Raw genomic sequence first — 19,398 nt, forward strand, 5'->3', positions numbered from 1 at the left:
CGCGACCGGTTGTTGTTTTTTTTTCTTCTTGCCGTGGACAGGGAGGATGGAGGGCAGAGATATTTACGATGTTCCAATTGTTCGCGTCCGAGTCTGACACCGTTCAGATACTGTGGAAAAAAATGACACTGTCGCTGGGGCTATGTCTTTATTCGAACACTGAAAGTGTGAATAAAAGTTCTCTCGGCGATGGTAAAACTTGAGTAAGAAAAAGATTGCGGGGTAGTTCTCGACGAAGATTTATCATTCTAAATTTATACGCTTATTACAGAATCTTACCCAAGTGTAAAATCGAACAATAAAAATTGCCTCGTAAGTATTACAATTTATTCTAATTTCCGTGTATTTCTATTAAAGATATATTCTCAACAATTTTTAACGCAGCTTTATAACTTCAATAATTATGAAAAGAAAAACACGAAACCGGTTATTTGACCACTGTTAATAGGTTCGGTGTCTAATCTACTTATTTAATAATAATTACAAATAATTTTGCAAGTGCCAGGACCATTTCTTTTTTTATTCGAATCAATCGATCCACTCGATGCACCCTCCTCAAGCCTCGAAATAGGGAAGCCGAGGTTCTAAAAATTCAGCGTCGCCTCTAGAACGATGGCTCCTCACGACAGCGATTTCCAGAGCCGCGATCTCAATTTTCGGAAAGAATGCTGACTCCTCGAGTCGAGATCAGCACCGTTCAGCCCCGAAGACAATGCCGAACTCACGTGCTCGCAGCTGGCTGAAAAAGGCCATCCCGTTTTCTCGTTTCCCTGTTCCTTGGATGAGGAAGGGCGAGTTCAAAGGGACGACACATGCCGATTCGGCTGTGGGTCGGGTTCTTCAGGGGTTGGACAAACGGGTCGGAGCTTCGAGGGGTCGATAATCGGACGGATGTTTCTGTCGCCGAGGAACATGCGGCGCGATCATGTTCGTAATTTTTTAAAACGTTTCTTGAGTTCTTTAATCTAGATTCGATAAGGTTTGACTAGGTTCAATTAGGTTTGATTAGATTCGATTAGGTTTGATTAGGTTCCATTAGCTTTGATTAGGTTCGATAAGGTTTGATTAGGTTCGATAAGGTTCGATTAGGTTTGACAAGGTTCAATTATGTTTGATTAGATTCTATTATGTTTGATTAGGTTCGATGAGGTTTGATTAGGTTCAATAAGGTTCGATTAAGTTTGACAGGGTTCAATTAGGTTTGACTAGGTCCGATCAGGTACAGAAGGTTCGACTAGGTTCGACTGTAATTCACATTCTAAGTTCTTACATTCAGAGCATAGTATTAATTAAGAATTATGTCAAGATTTCATCAAGGTAACATCAATATTCTGTTTTATTATTATTAATTGTATTAATTTAAAACATCACTCTACCTCAACATCTTGGTAATCGCTATCAAATTTTACGCTGAAATCTTCAATATCGTCTATCGTCTATCTTTAATATCGCCATGTTTTTCCATAACACACATGTCTTATTCCCTTCGTATAATAAAACATCAAAGAAGACCTCGGTCGATGCATACACGCGCCAATGAGCACAGTACAGTCAAGTAATAAAAAGAAGGTAAACCAAGCCAAAATAAATTACCACACACACACGATCAACAACAGATCCGACTCCGAACTTTTCTACACGAAACTCCATCTGGCAATTGACTCGGAGTGCTTTAATCCTGTACGAAACCCCATCGAGGACGAGATCGTTCAGTGTTCGGCTTGTCTCGCGGTTATCTCGGGACGGATCTAACTTAGCATCGTGGCCGAGCATTTTTCCGTGGCCCAGGTCGAACGGGGCGTTCCCCGGTCTCCGGGGGATTTTGATGCACCCAGTTTCCAGCCGGTCGCTATCTGTCCCAATTACCCCGGGGTTCGATTATCGTGCCTGGACTTGCCGGAGACTCCTCATCAGCGGGGTCCGGAGATAACGCCCGGAACGGACAATGAAACGGTCCGGCAAAACCGGACCGGTGTTGCCTTTGCGGTCGCGCCGCCCGCAGTGCTCTGCAACGGACTTCGGCCGTCTCAAAGGAACCGCCCGCGCGCGCACACGTGCAATCGCAACTTCGACCTTTCTCATCCCCCGTCCGCCGGGGGATGATCAAGTTATTCCGCGTTCGCGTGCGCACCGACGGTTCCACCTCTCGGTCCACTTTCCGGCGAGTTCTGCCCGGCCGTCGTCGTCTTCGGGAAAGTTTCGCAGCACCGTTGTTCGGCTTGGGATGGCAGTTGATTCGACGGCGAGGGCGGTAAGCCGCGGACAGCCTGTCGGATCGGGCCGCGCTGCTTTTACTAGATAATTGAATGTAATCAGCCTGTTGTGACCCCGTTGTTTGGCAAACATGCCGGCCGGGATTAAGCCGGAATCAGCGGCACCGATGATCGTACCGTGCCAAGGTAATTGGCGACCGCGGACTTTCGAGCGGACTGCCGAAGAATCGGACACGCGCTGCGGCTGGATCGTATCTCTGAATCGTGCTGCGAAGTCGAGGCTGGATTTTAGAGAATTGGAAGATATAGATTGTTCGCAAGCAGTTTCGGACGTCTTCGAACATGCGTGCCGCGAAGAAAGTTCAATTTAGGGAGTTACTGTTAGGTGATTTAATATCCATTCATTCTTCCAGGTAGTCAGGTGTGCCGACATATCGTCGAACGTCTTCAAACGCACTTCAATTTGCTGTGTCTGAACATAGTCAAACGTAGAGAAACTCTAGTACAAGATACAAATAGTATTGATCTCTCAGAGTACTGAGGAATCTGTTCTTCAGAGGTTTCAGATCTGGTCAAACATTCTGAGACAATTTCAAACGCAGTTTGGAAGGAAATATTTCGGTACAGTAGAGAGTGTAACATCCTTTGCGAGTTTAATATCATGAGTTGGACGTAATGAAATCATAATTATTATTTTTAAAACATGGTCAAACGTGGTCAAACTTTAACCCTCGTTCGCTAGCAACAGTTTCAAGCTACGAATACATTATTTAACCTGTTTTAAATACACTATTTAAAAATATAAAATGATAGTAGTATAATAATAAAATGAAATATCAATATAACAATATAATAATAACATATTAATATAAAAAATAAAAAGCCTTTTTTTAGTTTTAATCCATTCTGGCTCTAGTGACATGTAAAAATAAAAACAAATCAAATTTTATTTGTTGCTCGGAGAGAGCAATGTTTTCTCTTCCACCTAGAAAATAACACGTTCGCCACTTTCTGCGAACACTCCCCAGTTTTCCATCGTACACTTTTCCATCGCCGAAACGTAGCTCGGCCCCCATTTCCACGGTTTGCGAAGCATTCGGCGATTCGCGCGCTCGAAAGCTCGGAATTCTCATTATAGCGGAGCGAAAGGAGCCCCGGCACGGAAGAGGAGGAGGGAGGGATGGAGGGGTCCTGCGATGAACGCGGAACGATCTGCAAAGGACGAAGCGGCGGCGGGCGCAGTTTTCGCGAGATTGCATCGGCACCGGTGTTAATGGATCGCCGGCGCGACAACAGCGATCGCAGCCGTTAAAGGCGTCCGCCGCTCGCGCGAATCGCCACGCTGCCGAACACACCTCTGGACCGGCTGGAAAGCTTCCCCAGCTGTCAGCGCCGACCAATTAGGCGAGCCCGGGCTCTGTTTTTCCCGCCTTCCGGCCTGTCGCCGAAAGGATTTCCCTGTCGATCCTTCTGTTCGGTTCGACGCCTCGCTAAATTGCGCCGGTCTACGAGACTCGGGAGAGATTCAAGAGAGATTCAAGAGAGATGCCGAAGAGATTATGTCGAAATATATAAATCGATGCCGTTCTGACTGTTGACGAGATTTTTCTGTGTTCCCGATGATAACGAATGGAGGCTGTGGAGATTGTTTGATGGATTACCATTAGACTACGGATTTAACTCTTTGCACGATGATAACGAGATAGGCTCGTGATTAAGATTTATGCAAGTTTTATTAAATATGAATCTTATAATTTGGTTCTAAATCGAAATTATAATTTAACTCTTCTGCTATCAAAGTATAGAAATGAAAGTATATAAAGAGAATACAAGAAAGAAAAATTGTCTTGATGCTATTAATATAAATTATTAACGACGAATAAGTGCAACGCTATAGAATGAAAAGGAGGCTTCTGTGGCTATGGAGGCTTCGCAACCATAGTCGGTAAAATTGGTTATTGGAAATGATTAGTTGGAATAGTTGGCAAAACTGACTGGTAAAAACTGCTGGCGAACGTGATTGGCTTGAATGGCTTACAAAACTAATTGGCAAACACTGCCCGCACAAATAATTGATGGAAAATGGTTTCCAACAATAGTTTACAGAAATAATTGGCAAGAATGGCGCTAGAAATGGTTGGAAAACATGATTGTCGGAAACGATCGTGGAAAATGGTTAATAAAAATGGCAGGAAAGATAAAGAAGCACGTTTTAGAACACAAAAACAGAGTAAACAATAAAGTTAACTGCGTTTAGTACGATGATTAATTACCTTCCTCAGGCAGTAATATTTTATGGACTTTTACAAACGAAGCATTGTTACACATTTTAGCCATCGATGAAATTTTTGAACTGTACAAAGATGCACAGTCTACCAACAAATACAGCTATATTAAATATAAATTACTGTATAATAAATCCACGTAGAATAACGTTATATTTCATATATAAAATATAAATTAATACATAATAAATCCGAATAGGATAATGTACCATTTTATATATCAAACATAAATGAATGTATAACAAATATAAGAATATCTGAATTTTTAATATTTTTATTTTGAATATTTTACATTTACCGCTACTTATTCCATTAAATTTTTAACTATCAATTTAACTAAATTCCTATTAAATGCAATAAATAAGATTTCCATCAATCAACTAAATAAAACAAATGAAATGCTATTTAAATCGAACAAGAAGAGCGTCACCCATATTTTTACGGCTCCCACGGCACCCATACCTGTCACCTATATTTGGTTGACGCGGCGACGATCGTGTTGAAGCTCGTTTCAGCATCGCGAACAGCTCAAAACGGCCGAAACGAAACAAATCGTTCCCATTTCATGTTATTCCGTGTCACGAAGTCGCGGGTCTCCCATGAATGCAGAAAAGGACCGGCCACGATAAAAAGCACGCCGAAGTCTTCCGAGGAATCGCATCCCCGGTTTTATGCAGGTCCCGGCCGGCGCATACGTAACCGGCAAAACAATTTCGTTCCCCGGAAATCGATGAAAATTATTTGACCGTCGAGTTCCTCCCGGTTATGGCTACAGTTTGCGGGGTAGAAACTGCGGTTACATTGCAGCCCTGTTGGCGGTGACGAGCGAGCGATCGGGAGAGACAGAGAGAGAGGGAGAGAGAGAGAGAGGGAGGGAAGGAGAAACGGCGAGCGATAGAGACAGAGTAAAAAGGTGGGGCCTTCATGAATAAATCTGCATGGGAACCTGAAAATTTACGGGTACAGGTCCCGCAACATTGTCGCCGCGGTATGTAAATATTATCCAAACACGCACAGTTGAATTCCGGCAGTCGGTGTAAATTTAGACTTTCACGGCGCATCGAAGGCCTCAGGTTCTATCGATCGCCGGGAATCCGCTTGTTCCCATGCCCTCGGCGCCGTTCTATGGGATATCTGCTCGCGTACAGACCACCACAGAGAGATGCCTCTGGACGTGAGGTATCTAGGAGAGTTCAGTTATAAATAATACGGCGGCCGAGGCACACGCAGCCCGTCGGTGACATTCTACGCTGCTCGAACTATTTCCAAACTTCGGCCGAGACCTCTCGGCGACTCTTGGAACGCGTCGGCCATCCGACGTACCGTCGATGCTGGCCCCGATAATTATGCCGGTTCGGCGATACGCGAACGATGGATCGACGCCATTTTATGCGGCTGTCGCGCGCGACTTCGAGGGTGAATTTTCAGCGGCGCGTGGCGGGAGAACGCGCTCTCATGAATGAACATCGCCCGGTGAAGGTCACCCACGTTCTAGCTGTGCACGGCTATATTTAAACCGGGTGCCATTTTCCTTCGCGCGGAAATTCGACGCGGATCGCGCGAGTCCTAAATGCCTTGCCATTGATCGCCGCCAGCTTAGGTGACGCGCGATGTTTGGCGGCCGGCTTCGCTTGCGGACAGGTTTCGGGATTTTTCATGATTAAGACAGATAATATTAATCTCAATAGTTTTGATAATATTATTAATACTTATTAATTGTTGACGGAGAGTGCAGGAACTTTAGAGAAATTTTAGAAGTTGCAGCAACTCGTTAGTCTCCAATTTGCAAGTTTAGAATGAAGATCTATATGTATCTTTTGATTCAGCGGAACGTTCGATTATGAAGTTTGTCCATTAATAGACAATAAATAAATATAATTTTCCTGATTATATAAATCCAACAAGGTTATTATTTTCTAATTTTAATTATAATGGTTAATCTTTGACATAACCTGTTTCTGAATACGTTTGATTATGTCATTTGCTACTTACTGGCAAAAATGCATAGATAAAATAGAAAATTGCTCGAAGACAAATTTGAAAACAATTTCCAAATTTCAATTTTATGCAAAACATTTTCGGGAAGTTCTGAATTAATTATCAATTGCGAAATAGTTCGAAGGGTTCTGAGTTCGATTTGAGGAAATCATTTTAACCGGGAGAGCAAGATTTATATAATTTGTTTTGCACTGGCGTGTAGATTTTTAGGCAGACTTTCGGCTCGCTAAATATCAGGTAGACAGGAACGGGTGCTCCGGTGATCGATTAATAAGTGCTGATTGGTGGTTAGTCAACCGTGTCACGAGCGCAGGCTGCCACATACTGCGCGTTCAGCGATTAAGTAGTATGCGGCCGCAAGAGTCAGCCGTGACGTATCACTGTATTTAATTTGTACGCCATGAATTATTCAGGCGCATTTTAATATCGATTTCGTAGACCGCGGCGCCCGAGCATGCCATAACGTATCTATCCCACGATTTAACTATTCCATAATTCAGCTATCCATTAATTGAATTATTCCATAATCGAGAAAAGCTAACGCCAACAAGCAACATTCCGTTCTCGCAAGACAAAATTACGTTTAATCGAGGAAACGTTAACAGACTCCGCCGAGTTTTCCTCGAATCGCGAGACGGTAATCGTAAACGTTAAAACTGGCAAAATACGCGTCAGCGGTTTACATGGAGACGCTGTCTGAAATATCGCTGACTCGAGATTCGAAGAACATTTAATACGAAGCCGGCCCCCCCGAGCGATACTTATTCGCGATTCTCCCGGTTATCTTCGCCCGCCCGAGCAACTTCTTATTGCTCCGAATTTCCATCGCGGACGCAATCAACGGTTGAAAACCGGGCTGCACGGGATCCGCGAAGAATCCAGGCCGCGCGCGGCTCTGCCGAACGGCGCTCGGTCCTCCCGGCGAATTACATCCACGGTGGAAATCGGCTCTGTCGGAGTTATCTGCTGCTCGCACTGCTCCGGGGCCGCCTTTAAACGCATCTGTTCGTCATCTCGAGATGGCGCGACCGTGGCTCTTCGCGGGAGCTAACGACGGGATCGGTCTCCGATATGCACCCGGCCAATTAATCCGCTATACAACCGACCGACCGACCGACCGACCGACCGACCGACGGGTTCGCCGCGTTTTTCAATCTCTCTTATCTCGCGGCCGAGGGCCCGCGCTTTTCACAAGAAACTGTACATTCTCCCCCGTTAACATTCGATAAAGGCGAAGGCACGAAGTTTCGTGGCTGTTGAAAATAAAAATGCCGGATCATGCAAAGTTTGATGAAGCTCCGTTCGACGAGGTCAACTTTCCTCATTTTCTTAAGCTTGCTTTTGTTTTTAATTTTAGCCGAAGTTTCGCCATTTTTCGGATAGTTTGCGAAGTTGAATTAATCTGTTAGGCCCGCTTTGGAGCGGTGGATGTAATTTAGAGCAGCGAGATAGTTTTGGGGAATAATGAATATATTTCTTGTATATTTAAACAGTTGCAATTTGAATATCGTATTATGAGAATTAATCCTTTATACTCGAAGCCTTTTTAACTGTTAATCTGAAATCATTTTCTTGGCTCGCAGTATTTCCATACTGTGCAACAAAGTGCAGTTTTATGCATACGAAATCGATTCGCGTGACTGATATAACAGCTTGCGTATTTAATAATCTTTTTGTTGCTATGAAAATTATCTTAGAACGTGGTAGAAGAATTTTACTGCTACCTCAGAGTCATCACTCGAGTGCAAAAATATAAAAATATATATTAAAAATATATTATTGATATGTTTTACGCAACGTATTGCACGCATTTATTTCTATTAAATACTGTATATTTTATTATTTAATTTATAACATACCAGACGGAATGACCGATGATTTCTTAGAAAATGATTGAACGAATTTCCAAATTCAAGGGTGCATTGTAATCGAAGTTCTGTCGTTCTTACCCTGGCGTTTTTCAGTTTCCGTTGGATTTATTATTAACAATTAAAACCGGCTTCGTACCTTGGAACAGTAATGCGAGAAATTGAAAGAGAATCGGTGCCCCCGGCCGTGCCGAGATTGCAATGAATATTTAGTTATTTGATCCCGGCAGCCAGAAAATGTTCAATACTTCCGTTAATAATCTCTTGCTCGGATTTCCATGGAGTTTACTTTATTCCGCGGCGGTAAAGGCGCTCTCCCGATCGACTCTTCGCGCACTTTCAGCTCGATTTCCCCCCGCCCGGGTCCTTTGCATAATTAACTTTCTCGGGGGTGTCGTATCCCGGCGCACGGGGTCGCGACATCGGCCCGTCCGAGGCCCTTATTCAGTCGATTCTCGCGCGACCGGGCGTCGAGTGCTGTGAAAACAGAGGGAGCCCCGAGGTAAGGAGTCCCAGCATAATGAATCCACGGCCCTCCAGTCCATTCTGATTCGTGTACTCGGCCCGCCGGCTTGCAATTAGCGCCCCTTTCTCTCTCCGTCCGCTTCCTTAAACCCTTCCTTCTTTTTTCGGTCCTGAATCGTCCCGTAGTCGCGGGACCGGCGACCAAGTTCGAGCGGCGTCGAACCGTCTCGCGATTAGCAACGCTAATCAATCGATAGACTCGAGAATCGCTCGGGTCACGTCGCCCGCGATCGAATATCGTCGAGCGATTCCTCGAAAATCCGACGATACTTGCGAAATTACGCTGCCGAAGTCGCAGTGCTCTCTAAATGATTTTTACTAACGTTTTATAGACGATTCTTTAATTTCAGATTATTTAAAGAATTATTTTTCAGAGTGCCGAGAACGTATAATAAATTGCAAGTTTAATAACTAGAAAATTTGAAAGGAGCTTTAATCTAAACTAAGATTTATTTTTCATTATTATAAGGCAATATTTCATGAGATTAATCTCTTTGTAAAAGTTTTAATTTATTTAATGATTGTCATGAATTGAGAATAATTAATAGCTTGAACTGGAATCAAATTCATAGTTTACTTAATCGGGTCAAAAGTGAATAGCAACGCCAATCGAATAGTTTATAATAAATTTAATTAAATTAGAACGGTTATTAAGCTTGATAAATCCCTTCGATTTTTCTGTTGACCTGTTCAATCGAAATAATTAACAACTTTACTTTGAATTGCTGCCACAATTGAACTCGTTCCACCGTTTCTCCGTTAGCAAGAAATTTTCAACGATATTTCACCAGATAACAGCAATGTAAGAAACCGCCCGGAACTTCCATGCGATTCGCATAATTAAAAGCTGAAGTTAAAAGGGCGGGTTGATATCCCGATAGAATTTGATCCAGGACAACTCCGTCCGCCGTGTACGTCCGCGCTCGTTTGCATTAATTGTTTCGTTAATTCGGACATCGTTGCCTAAGCGGACCACTCTGACGCCGTTCAAAGCAGGTAACGGGGCCCTTCTTTCAAGCCCTGTGGGGGAAACGATTCTAAACCGGAGTGTCGGATCCGCGCGAACAAAAGGGCCGGCTAATGAAACACGGAAAAAGATGTGTGCACTTCTCTCCTCGCGCGCGACGACGACCAACTTTCCAGTTTAAAGTGTTTCGCGACGAGACAATGGGAACTCGCCGACTTAATTCGCGCGCGTAATTTCCCGTGTTCCCCTTCGCGCGCACGCCTCGTCGCCCGGTTCTCCTGTTTTCCTCGGCTTGTTGTCATTGAAACTAGCAGCCCGCGCGCTCGCGGGATCCTACTCCCCCGGAGCGTCGGAGGATGTAATCTGTTTGCCTTCGCCGGGCGACGAATCTCTGCGCTCTTTTGAAAAATTGTTTCGTCGCGACAGTTTTCGTCCCCATTAATTCACAGCTTAGTTTTTATTCTTCTCTTCGGTGCTCTATTGTTCCTAGCTTTAAATGTCTTCAGTTGCGTTTAACGTTTTAAGCTCGGCAATATTTGTCGGGATTTTGAGCGCTGCGAAGAAGTTTTTAGCTTCTCGAGGTTTTATTTTATTGAAATATAACTATTTTTTTAGCTTGTGAAATTTTTGGTTTCAATTTTTTTAGCTCTCGATTTGTCAAGCTTCACGGATATTAAAGCTTCGAATTGTCGAGCTCCACTTATATTATTCCCTCGAATTTTTAAGCTATCAAACATTCCAGATATACGAATTTCATCACAATTTTGTGCATCTTAAATGTTCTAAATTTTATGCCCTTTTATTTTAAGCTGTCCAAACGTTACAATTCTCAAACTCGTTAACTTAAAAATTTCTGAGCTTTCGAGTCTCTTCACTCCATCTCTCAATTTCGCAACCCTTTCGAGATAGCAATTTCTAAATATTAATTATAACTTTCAAATCTTTAAGTGCCTGATAACGTTATTACCGTGCACGTGTTCTAAGCGTCTTCCATGTCGCGATATTCCCATTGGCACGGCGTGAACGCGTGCGCTTGACAGTAACGTCCCTCTGCACGCGTCACGGCGGCCGCGATTTATATAAGCGTCGGTGACGGCGCGTTACCGCAACACTGAAATTCCGCCGTCCGGTATCACTAATCCATAACCGTTAGTGTCATTTCCAGATTAGTACTCTGCACACTAGCATGCGTTACAGTCGTGTAAAATTGTTTCGGTCGCCGTGTGATACACGTATGTACATCAATTACCCCAGCGGGAAACGAACAGAAAACGGTGCGTGGGGTGCATCGTGTGCGTAAACTCGTTCGTGCGAGGGCTCCGTCGATACGAGAACGAAACGAACCAGCTGCTACGTTGCAGTTCGCATCGATCAATGTAGACATTGGTCGTCGGTTCACCGATATTATTATATTATATTATTGTATTAAATCAGAGTCGTATGAAATTTGATTCGGATGATGAAAAGGAACGAACGCTGACGAATCAAACTTTATTAGGCGATAATGAATAAATATCCAATCGAAAAATTTAATAAAAATTGATTTTCTTGAAGATTTGTTATATTCGATATTTTATTGAATACGATATTATTCGAAGAAGAATTTAATCGAGTGAGGATTCAATAAGAATTTAATCGAGTAAGAATTCATTCGACTAAGATTTTATTCGAATCTTCCACATTCCATACAAAATTATTCGAATTAATATAAGATACAATGTAATAATAAAATATTCGACTAAGAAGAATTGATCTTTTCTAAATCATCTTAGATAGATAACATACAATAATACAATAATACATATGAAATATAATTAATTAATAAAATGTGTCTGACAAACTCCTGAAATGTCCATCTCGCGAAAGCATTTAAAGGCGTCGCTCGGGAATTTATATCTCGAGATTCAATGATCCGATCGAGTCGGGACTTTTTTGCCCTAATCGGCAAAGTATGTCGTAGAATCCGTTCTATTCCGATCCAAAAAGTATTCCGTGAAACAGCCAGATCCATTTCATTTTCGTCGGAGGGTAACCCTCGCCGGCTGTGCACGGTACAGTGATCCGATAACGGAAAGTAGGTAGGTAAAAAAAGGGTGGAGGTGAAAAAAAAGGTGAAAAAGGAAGTCGGATCGTATGGGAGGGTGGGTGCATGGAAGGGCGAATTGGGGCACACAACAGACTCATGCTTCGAAACCTGATAGAAAAACCCGGTCCGGTGGTCCAGGTGAACGAACGATCTCGACGCGGCGCGACGTTCGAGAGTTTATTTTTGGGGAGCACGCAGGACGACGGGTCCTCTGCTGGAGCGATTTACCTCTTTTACCTGGGCTGACTTTGAACGGGGATCGGCGACCTGGACGGTCTCGTCGGGAGGCAGCCGCCAAGAGTTCCTCTCGATGTTGACGCTGGCGTTCATAGCGGTCTCCTCCTCCGCCCCCCGTGTCCTTCGTCGTTCCTAACGGCTTCGTCCTTGCGCTAGTACTTCCCCGAGGTCCCCAGGGTAACCCCCGGGCCACTCCTGGGGCCGAGGTCCAACACCAGCAATCCACAGTTCCTCACCTGCAACAATCCCCGGATTGGTTAATTAATCAACTCCGTCGGGTGCAATTACCCCCGTAAAAATGACCCTTTGTTCCATTGTTCTCCCATCTGTTTTTTTCCGTTCTTTACTCGCGTACGCGTTGCTCGCTTGGTATGCTATTTATGCACGAGTGTAATTAATATTGTATTTGCAAGGGCGTTTTGTATTTTGTCGATTTATTATATTTTTTGGTGCATTCTTTTATAAATATGTTTGTAATTATATTTTATATTTGATAACCGTATTTATAAATGTGTTCTATATTTGGTAAATATATTCATATGTATATGGATAAATAGTTTAATAAATATATTCTATATTTGACGATCATATTCACAGATATGTCCTATATTTGATAAATAATATTCATAAGAATATGGACAAATAGTTCAACAAATATGTCCTATACTTGACAATCATATTTATACATATATTCTACATTTGATAAAATATAGAATATATTCACAAAATAAATTGATAATAATATATATAATGATATTTCTTATGAATTGAGTTTAAGGGGTTCCCACACCATCAAATAAGCAGTATCGAGTTTCTGTAATAATGAAACGACATTAAAGTTTATTCCTGGTGTAAGATCTTTTTATCACTTTAACATACTCGTGCTTATCTTTTCAATTCTCTATATTTTGCTGTGCCTTCCTTACGCGATGGTAAAATAGATTTTCGCTTATCGGCTGATATCGACTTAATACGGCCGCGTCGATTCGGCCGATATGGCCGGCGGATTCGAATTAAAGAAATATACTTTCTTTACATATATATATATATTGATACATCCCCTAATAAAACATATTGATAAATATATTCCATAAAACACAGAATGCATTTATATATACACATTTCCAAATATTCATCCATAACTAAATTCTACATTTAATCGAAATGTCCATAAACGTGTTCAACAATCCATAAATCTATTCGTCTTTCGTCACCTTTTAATCACAAATGCAATCTATCGATAAATTCACGTTGACATAATCTCGCCGAAGCTTAAACGTCTGTACCATTAATTCGTGTCCGTAACATCTCTATCTCAACCGAATCACAATCCCCGCGATCGCATCACCGTTCTAAAATCATTTTTACGTTTTCGGTTTGTTCATTGGCCGATCCGGAGCATTGTCCTGCCTCGGTTCACATTGTCAAAGGACAAAAGCCAGGCAATCGATGGCGGAATGAATGGCACAGCGAACGGTATTTCGTCGACGATTAAATAAACGAGACAGAAAGGGTCGGACTTTTGCCAATTAGCGAGCAATCGGCCGAGGAACCAGGAAACTGTTTCCGAAGAGTTAAACGTTCGAAGACTTCGGCGGTGGGAAGAAGAGAGAGAGAGAGAAAGAGAGAGAGAGAGAGAGAGAGAGAGAGAGAGAAAGAGAGGGAGAGAGAGAGAGAAAGTAGAAGTGAGCCAAAGAATAACAGGCACGGTAAGAATTCAATCTGACTTCCCGAACCGGCAAGTTAAACACGGTAATGGGGAATCGGAGCCTGGAGGAAACGTTATTGTTCGGATTCCAGGTGAGCTGGTCGAAACGGTCCCCTCCACTATATAGACCGATTAATATTGATTTTTGATTAGTTCTCCATCCGCGGGGAAAAGGTTAAGGACGGTACTCTGCGAAATATCATGGCAATTTGCTCGTTTCTTGTACTTTCTCCGCTCTCGTTACACCCCTAAGACCATTTTCTCTCATTTTTCATTGTCGTTGAATGAATCACTGATTTCCCCTAAATCGTCCGCGTTCCTTATACAGCCAGTCCCACAAGTATTCGTACTCTCATTGCTCTCTCAGATACTCTCATTTCTTACGAGAGAAATCTATTCAAATCAAGGGTGTAAAAATGGTACGTCAAGGGGTTAATTACAATAAAACGCGAATATAAAACATGCTCGAGTTCTCGATGTAACAACAAGTATTCGAAGAAATTGATGCAATGCAAATTTCTTATAAAAATATTGGATTTCTAGAAACGTTTTCAGATTGCATGAAAAACTTGCAGTGAAACTGATATAAATAATTCTCGTAGCGAGAAATATGTTTTAATTCGACGATTTATGAATCGGCGAAGCTGGTTCTGTTTTCAGATCGGATCGAAGCAATTTACGAAAAGTTCGCTCGCGAGGGACGATTAAATTTCGAGAATCGATGAATTTCGTGCGAACCGCGAAAATGTCCGCGCCCGTTGACAAATCGCCGGGTTGAAGCGGCTGAGAAATAAAAGTTCGATCCGCGGAATTGTGATTGATGGCCGGTGCCGGTTCCGTTCGAGGCGGCAGACTTTTCGAAGTAATTTCCAAGGTGGTGGGGGGCGGGAACGATAAAAATTCGCGGAGCTCCATAAGTTGGCGGATCGACGGATCCGTTAAATAATTCGCCAGCGAAACAAACGATCGACTGCGAGGCGTCTTACGAAAATATTTTTCGTTACGGCAATGCCGGATTCCCAGCCCCCGCCGCACAGTGCTTCGATCCTATGGGCGCTGGGGACGAAATTCATATCAGGGTGTCCATGAGTGAAATAAAAAGGCAGCTCGATGAATATATTGCAAGTAAGTCTAAACTGTTTTGGAAAGAGGGCACAACGAGGTTTCCTGAGAGATGGAAGAAGGTAATAGAGCAGAACAATTCATACATAACACGATAAATGTGCACATAATTATGAAAGTGTTCTAAGTCATATATATCTTGTTTCGAGATATTTAATAAATTGCGTTTGCATAAACTAAAATATATTTTAAAATTTATTATGCGATCTTTTTATTTCGAATTTCATTAGTCTTGATTAATGGAAATTTATTATGGATATGAAATAGAAAAATATTGATTTTACACGATTATGCGCCACGTGAGAAGACGAACACGGATCGACTAATCTCCGCGACGCATGAACAAAGGATAATCACGAATTCCTCCGGGAATTAAACCTGAATAAGGGATTACACCCGCTCAGGTTGTCAGTCTTCCCCTATGAATAATTTAATTAAAGTCGAAATTTGCCGGCGGGAGGCCGACCGGCCACGCCATTAGTTTATTTTCGATTTAAATTTCAAATCGCCGCCACAGAGGCCCGCGCCGCGCGGACATGCAAATCCAAAATGCATATGAAGCAGTGCATCGTCCGTCGGGGACCGAGCTAAGGGGACGAATTACGGGACAATTAACGGGCCGTATCGATTTACATTCCAATTTCTTCTGTGCACGGCCGGTCGACGTTCACCGAAACGCTGACCGGTAACCGGCCACCGTGAAAGGAACCTGTTCCACCGTACAACGAAATTCTTCCACTGGTATTGCACCAAAATAACCTTCCAGGCTAATCTCACAAAAAGTCGTTTTTGTAAAAATATTTCAGGTTATCTTAATCTATTTTTCACGACTTCAATAATGACGAAAATGTTTTTAGATAACACCAGGTTTGCTTCTTGGTGTTTCAGTTAAAATAATTACAGATATTCTAGGTAATTTTATTTTAATTTATTATTTTGTTGTAGCAGACTGTGTCCTCCGTGTTTGCAGGAAATTGTGCATTTTCTGCGTTTATGAAGGCAATCACTGCATTGCTGCAGCTGCAGTAATTGAAAACTGTTGGAGGCAATGAAACATATTCGTGCGTGTCTTTCTATCAAATTAAAATTGTGTGGGAAATATTATTGCTAGAATGTATATATATACATAGTATGGCAAAGAAGGATCCACGATTTAGTTATAAAATAATTATTGATTTCTAAACAATCCTTTAACCCTTCGAGTGCTATGGGCGCACGTATGCGTCCAGCGAAAGCCATCGATATAGTCTATGGACGAAAATACGCGACTGGCAAAAATGATCGGGGAACAATGCAACGCCCGCAAAAAAAACCTCGTCGCCTAGTAACGTTGAAAAACAAAATTTCTTTTTTGGGAAAAAATTGAATGGCCGCGATAGAGGAAACTCCGGCGCGCAATATTCCGCGAACTCGTATAATATATTAATTAATCGCGTCGCGATACACCGCGACGGGATAATAGTGCACGACGTTGCAGCCCGGTGCAAGCGCAGCCGAAACATGGATCGCGATAACGAACTACCGATCCGGTCGGCGGGAATTTATGGGACGTAAAAGGAATGCTAGGATCGCGCGACAAGGCCGCGCAGCATTGCCTTTCCGCGGCCGCCGGATTTCTCCGCCCCCACCGCGGCCGCCGGTGCATTTAAATTCTCCGCGATTGCGTTTATAAAACTCCGCTGCGGAAGAGCGATTTAAACTGCTCGCTGCGCGAGCTATCGGACGGAAGTATCGCGGCTCGCCGCCGCTGCGGAATTTCCCGTTGGTCTTCTACCGTTCCGCTCCTCGTTCGCGCTGCCCGCGGAATAAGTCGCGGATTGGTACGCGAAAAGTCTCTTTAATTATACCTTCATAAAGCCGACACGCGTTTCACTATTTTCTCTTTTTTTTTTTTTTCATTTTTGTGCGCTTTTATTCCGTTGCGATTCAGCCGAAACAATGAGACAGGTGCGCGTGATTTTTGCGAATTGTGCGAATTGCGATCTGTTTGCTGACGCGTCATCGTGTAATGTGATTATTATTGGACCGCGAATTGGAAGCGTTTATGGCGGGAGCGAATAAACGAAATGGAAATGGATAAACGGGACGTTAACTTTTGCTTCGTGTAATGTACATTTTTATCTCGTACAGAGCTATGAATATGAGATTATGGTAAATATGATTTTAGTAGAGCTTTATATTATTTTTTCGTAAGTATTGTAAATTGTTCATGATAATCACTTTTCTGTTGCCTTGGATCTCTTTATATTAATTTTCGAAGTATCGAGCACGGTCTTTATCTTTTACCGTGATAAAACTTCGACCGTAGAATCCTTTTATCATTCCCGGAGATTGTAATCCAATTTGCGGAAAGTTGAACGCGAACCTTATCATCTGTAGAACGTGAGAGAACCATGTTACGGTAACCATCGATGTATTGAATGGGGATTTTATCTCGAACAGGCTACGGAAAGGCTTCGAACGGTTCTCTAAAACTATATCTATACCAATTAAGAAAACACTCGCGTTTCTATAATATTGTATTATTCTAATATATTATATTATGATATATTATTATTTATTAAAATATATAAAATTAATTCGATCATTCCACATAAATTACGAGGGTTACTTTAAAGTGCCATAATTTTGCAAAAAAAATCCTAGCCCCATTCCTCTTTTCTCAAATTAAAGAAGAAGAATTAAACTTCATTTTACTACAAACAACATCTGTGAAAAAAATTTTACGAGGTCCCTGCATTGCGTCAAACTTGACTTAAAATATCACAGTAGTCAAAGTCTACCAAATTTAAAATTCAATAAAATTGTCTCGAAGTAGAAATTTCAAAGTTAAATTTAAAGAAAATTCAATTATTCTATAATGAGTTTTTTATCATCACAGTTATCATCAATCGAAGTTGGCCAATTTCTACGCCATTTATCCTAACCGCACTCGATTATATATTTCGTTAAGTATAATCGTTAACGAAAACAACAAACAGAATTCGGACCTCGAAAGTCCGCGAAACGATCGTCCGCGCCGCAGAAAAATCTACGAAATCCTCGGAGTGTCCTAGCTCCAATAAATTCCCGGATGATCTCTGGTCTTCCGCGAACAAGCGCAGAAAATTCTGCAGTCGCGCAAAATTCTCGGCAGCTGCGGAAAAATTCCGCAGCACGGCGGAAGTCCGTCGTTCGGCGGTTAAGCGACGGGCGCGAACAAGTCCCGTTCCGATGGCAATGGGTGCCACGCTGCGCTTTACGTAATCTCGGCGTTTTGTATTCATTGTTTATCGCGGCGGTGCCGTAAACGAAGGGCGTCTTTTATGCAACGGTTCCCGGGGACCATCCAGTCCGAGGTTCCGCCGGCGGATCGCGGCCGAGGGGAAAATTGCATGAAAACGCAGTTCACGTGCGACCGCGTGCATCATTTCAGCTTCCCGTTCGGCACGGCGTGACGGAGCGCCGTAAAAACCACGGGATACCTACCGCGCGATTTCAATAGGGAGCCCGTTCCCTCGCGACAGGGGGATGGGATTACTGCGCGCGAATTCGAAGCCGGCGCTTTGTCCCGAATTGGTCCCGCTTTGAAGCATTCGGAGACGCGTCTGTGACACGCAGAAATGAATTAACTAGCGAAGCAATTAATAAATTTAATTGTTAGGAATATTTAAGGTCGAGCGTATCGAGGGTAGAATATTTCGCCTGATGGAACTGGATACCTGCTTCGAGAAGTTATGTTTATGGTATTTCATATTTCCTGTCAGTCTTTTTATAATATATAGATATTGTATTATATAGAACCTTTTCAGTAAGAAACAATATATTGTGTTACTTGTTATTAACAATAATATGTAATGGTAAATTGAAAAGGTAAGATCGATTGGTACGTGACAAGTGTAAAATATTTGCTACATTTGATGGAGAATAACTTTTGAACTATAGCAGCTTCTCTGGTCTAACAACGAAGAATATTTTATATATAGCTTGCTTTGAATACCTGTGGAAAGATCGTCTCCCTATGAGAACGAATTTGGAAGTTATGATTGTTTAAAGACGACCGCGACGCGCCGCAGCGAGATATTCTATGAAACGTGTTCCATTAAACTTAACACGTATGAAATATAAATATGAAATACACATTTGGAAAGGAAAAAATAGATTGCACAATTACATTTGAACAATACTCGCCAACATTTTTCACAAAGCGAAGTAATTTTATGTTTAATAAATTGAGGCAATTTTATTACTTCTCACAGATCGTCGCAGTATTATTCATAACACAAATAGCAATCACTCAACACAGACACAATAAAAATATAAAATCATGAAAATAACTCTTCCATAAAAATATTCTCTCATTCCAGTCATCATTAAAATCGTGTAGGCAGAAAAATGTCTCGCCCTTTT

At 42.3% G+C, this 19,398-nt stretch overlaps 1 protein-coding gene across 2 annotated transcripts in view; it reads right to left on the bottom strand.

Moving 5' to 3' along the window:
• Nucleotides 1–19,398, bottom strand: part of LOC144475042 (inactive dipeptidyl peptidase 10) — a 176,873-nt gene that overhangs the window by 46,004 nt on the left and 111,471 nt on the right. Inside the window, exon 2 of one of the 2 annotated variants that reach the window (XM_078190566.1) lies at nt 12,180–12,415. In XM_078190566.1, coding sequence (XP_078046692.1) covers nt 12,180–12,272 — 93 coding nt within the window. In that variant the 5' untranslated portion in view covers nt 12,273–12,415. Of the gene's footprint in view, nt 1–12,170; nt 12,416–19,398 lie in introns of both variants that reach the window. The other variant, XM_078190564.1, reaches the window with a different exon arrangement.

The sequence above is a fragment of the Augochlora pura genome, chromosome 9 (genome assembly GCF_028453695.1).
Source record: "Augochlora pura isolate Apur16 chromosome 9, APUR_v2.2.1, whole genome shotgun sequence".
NCBI lineage: Eukaryota > Metazoa > Arthropoda > Insecta > Hymenoptera > Halictidae > Augochlora > Augochlora pura.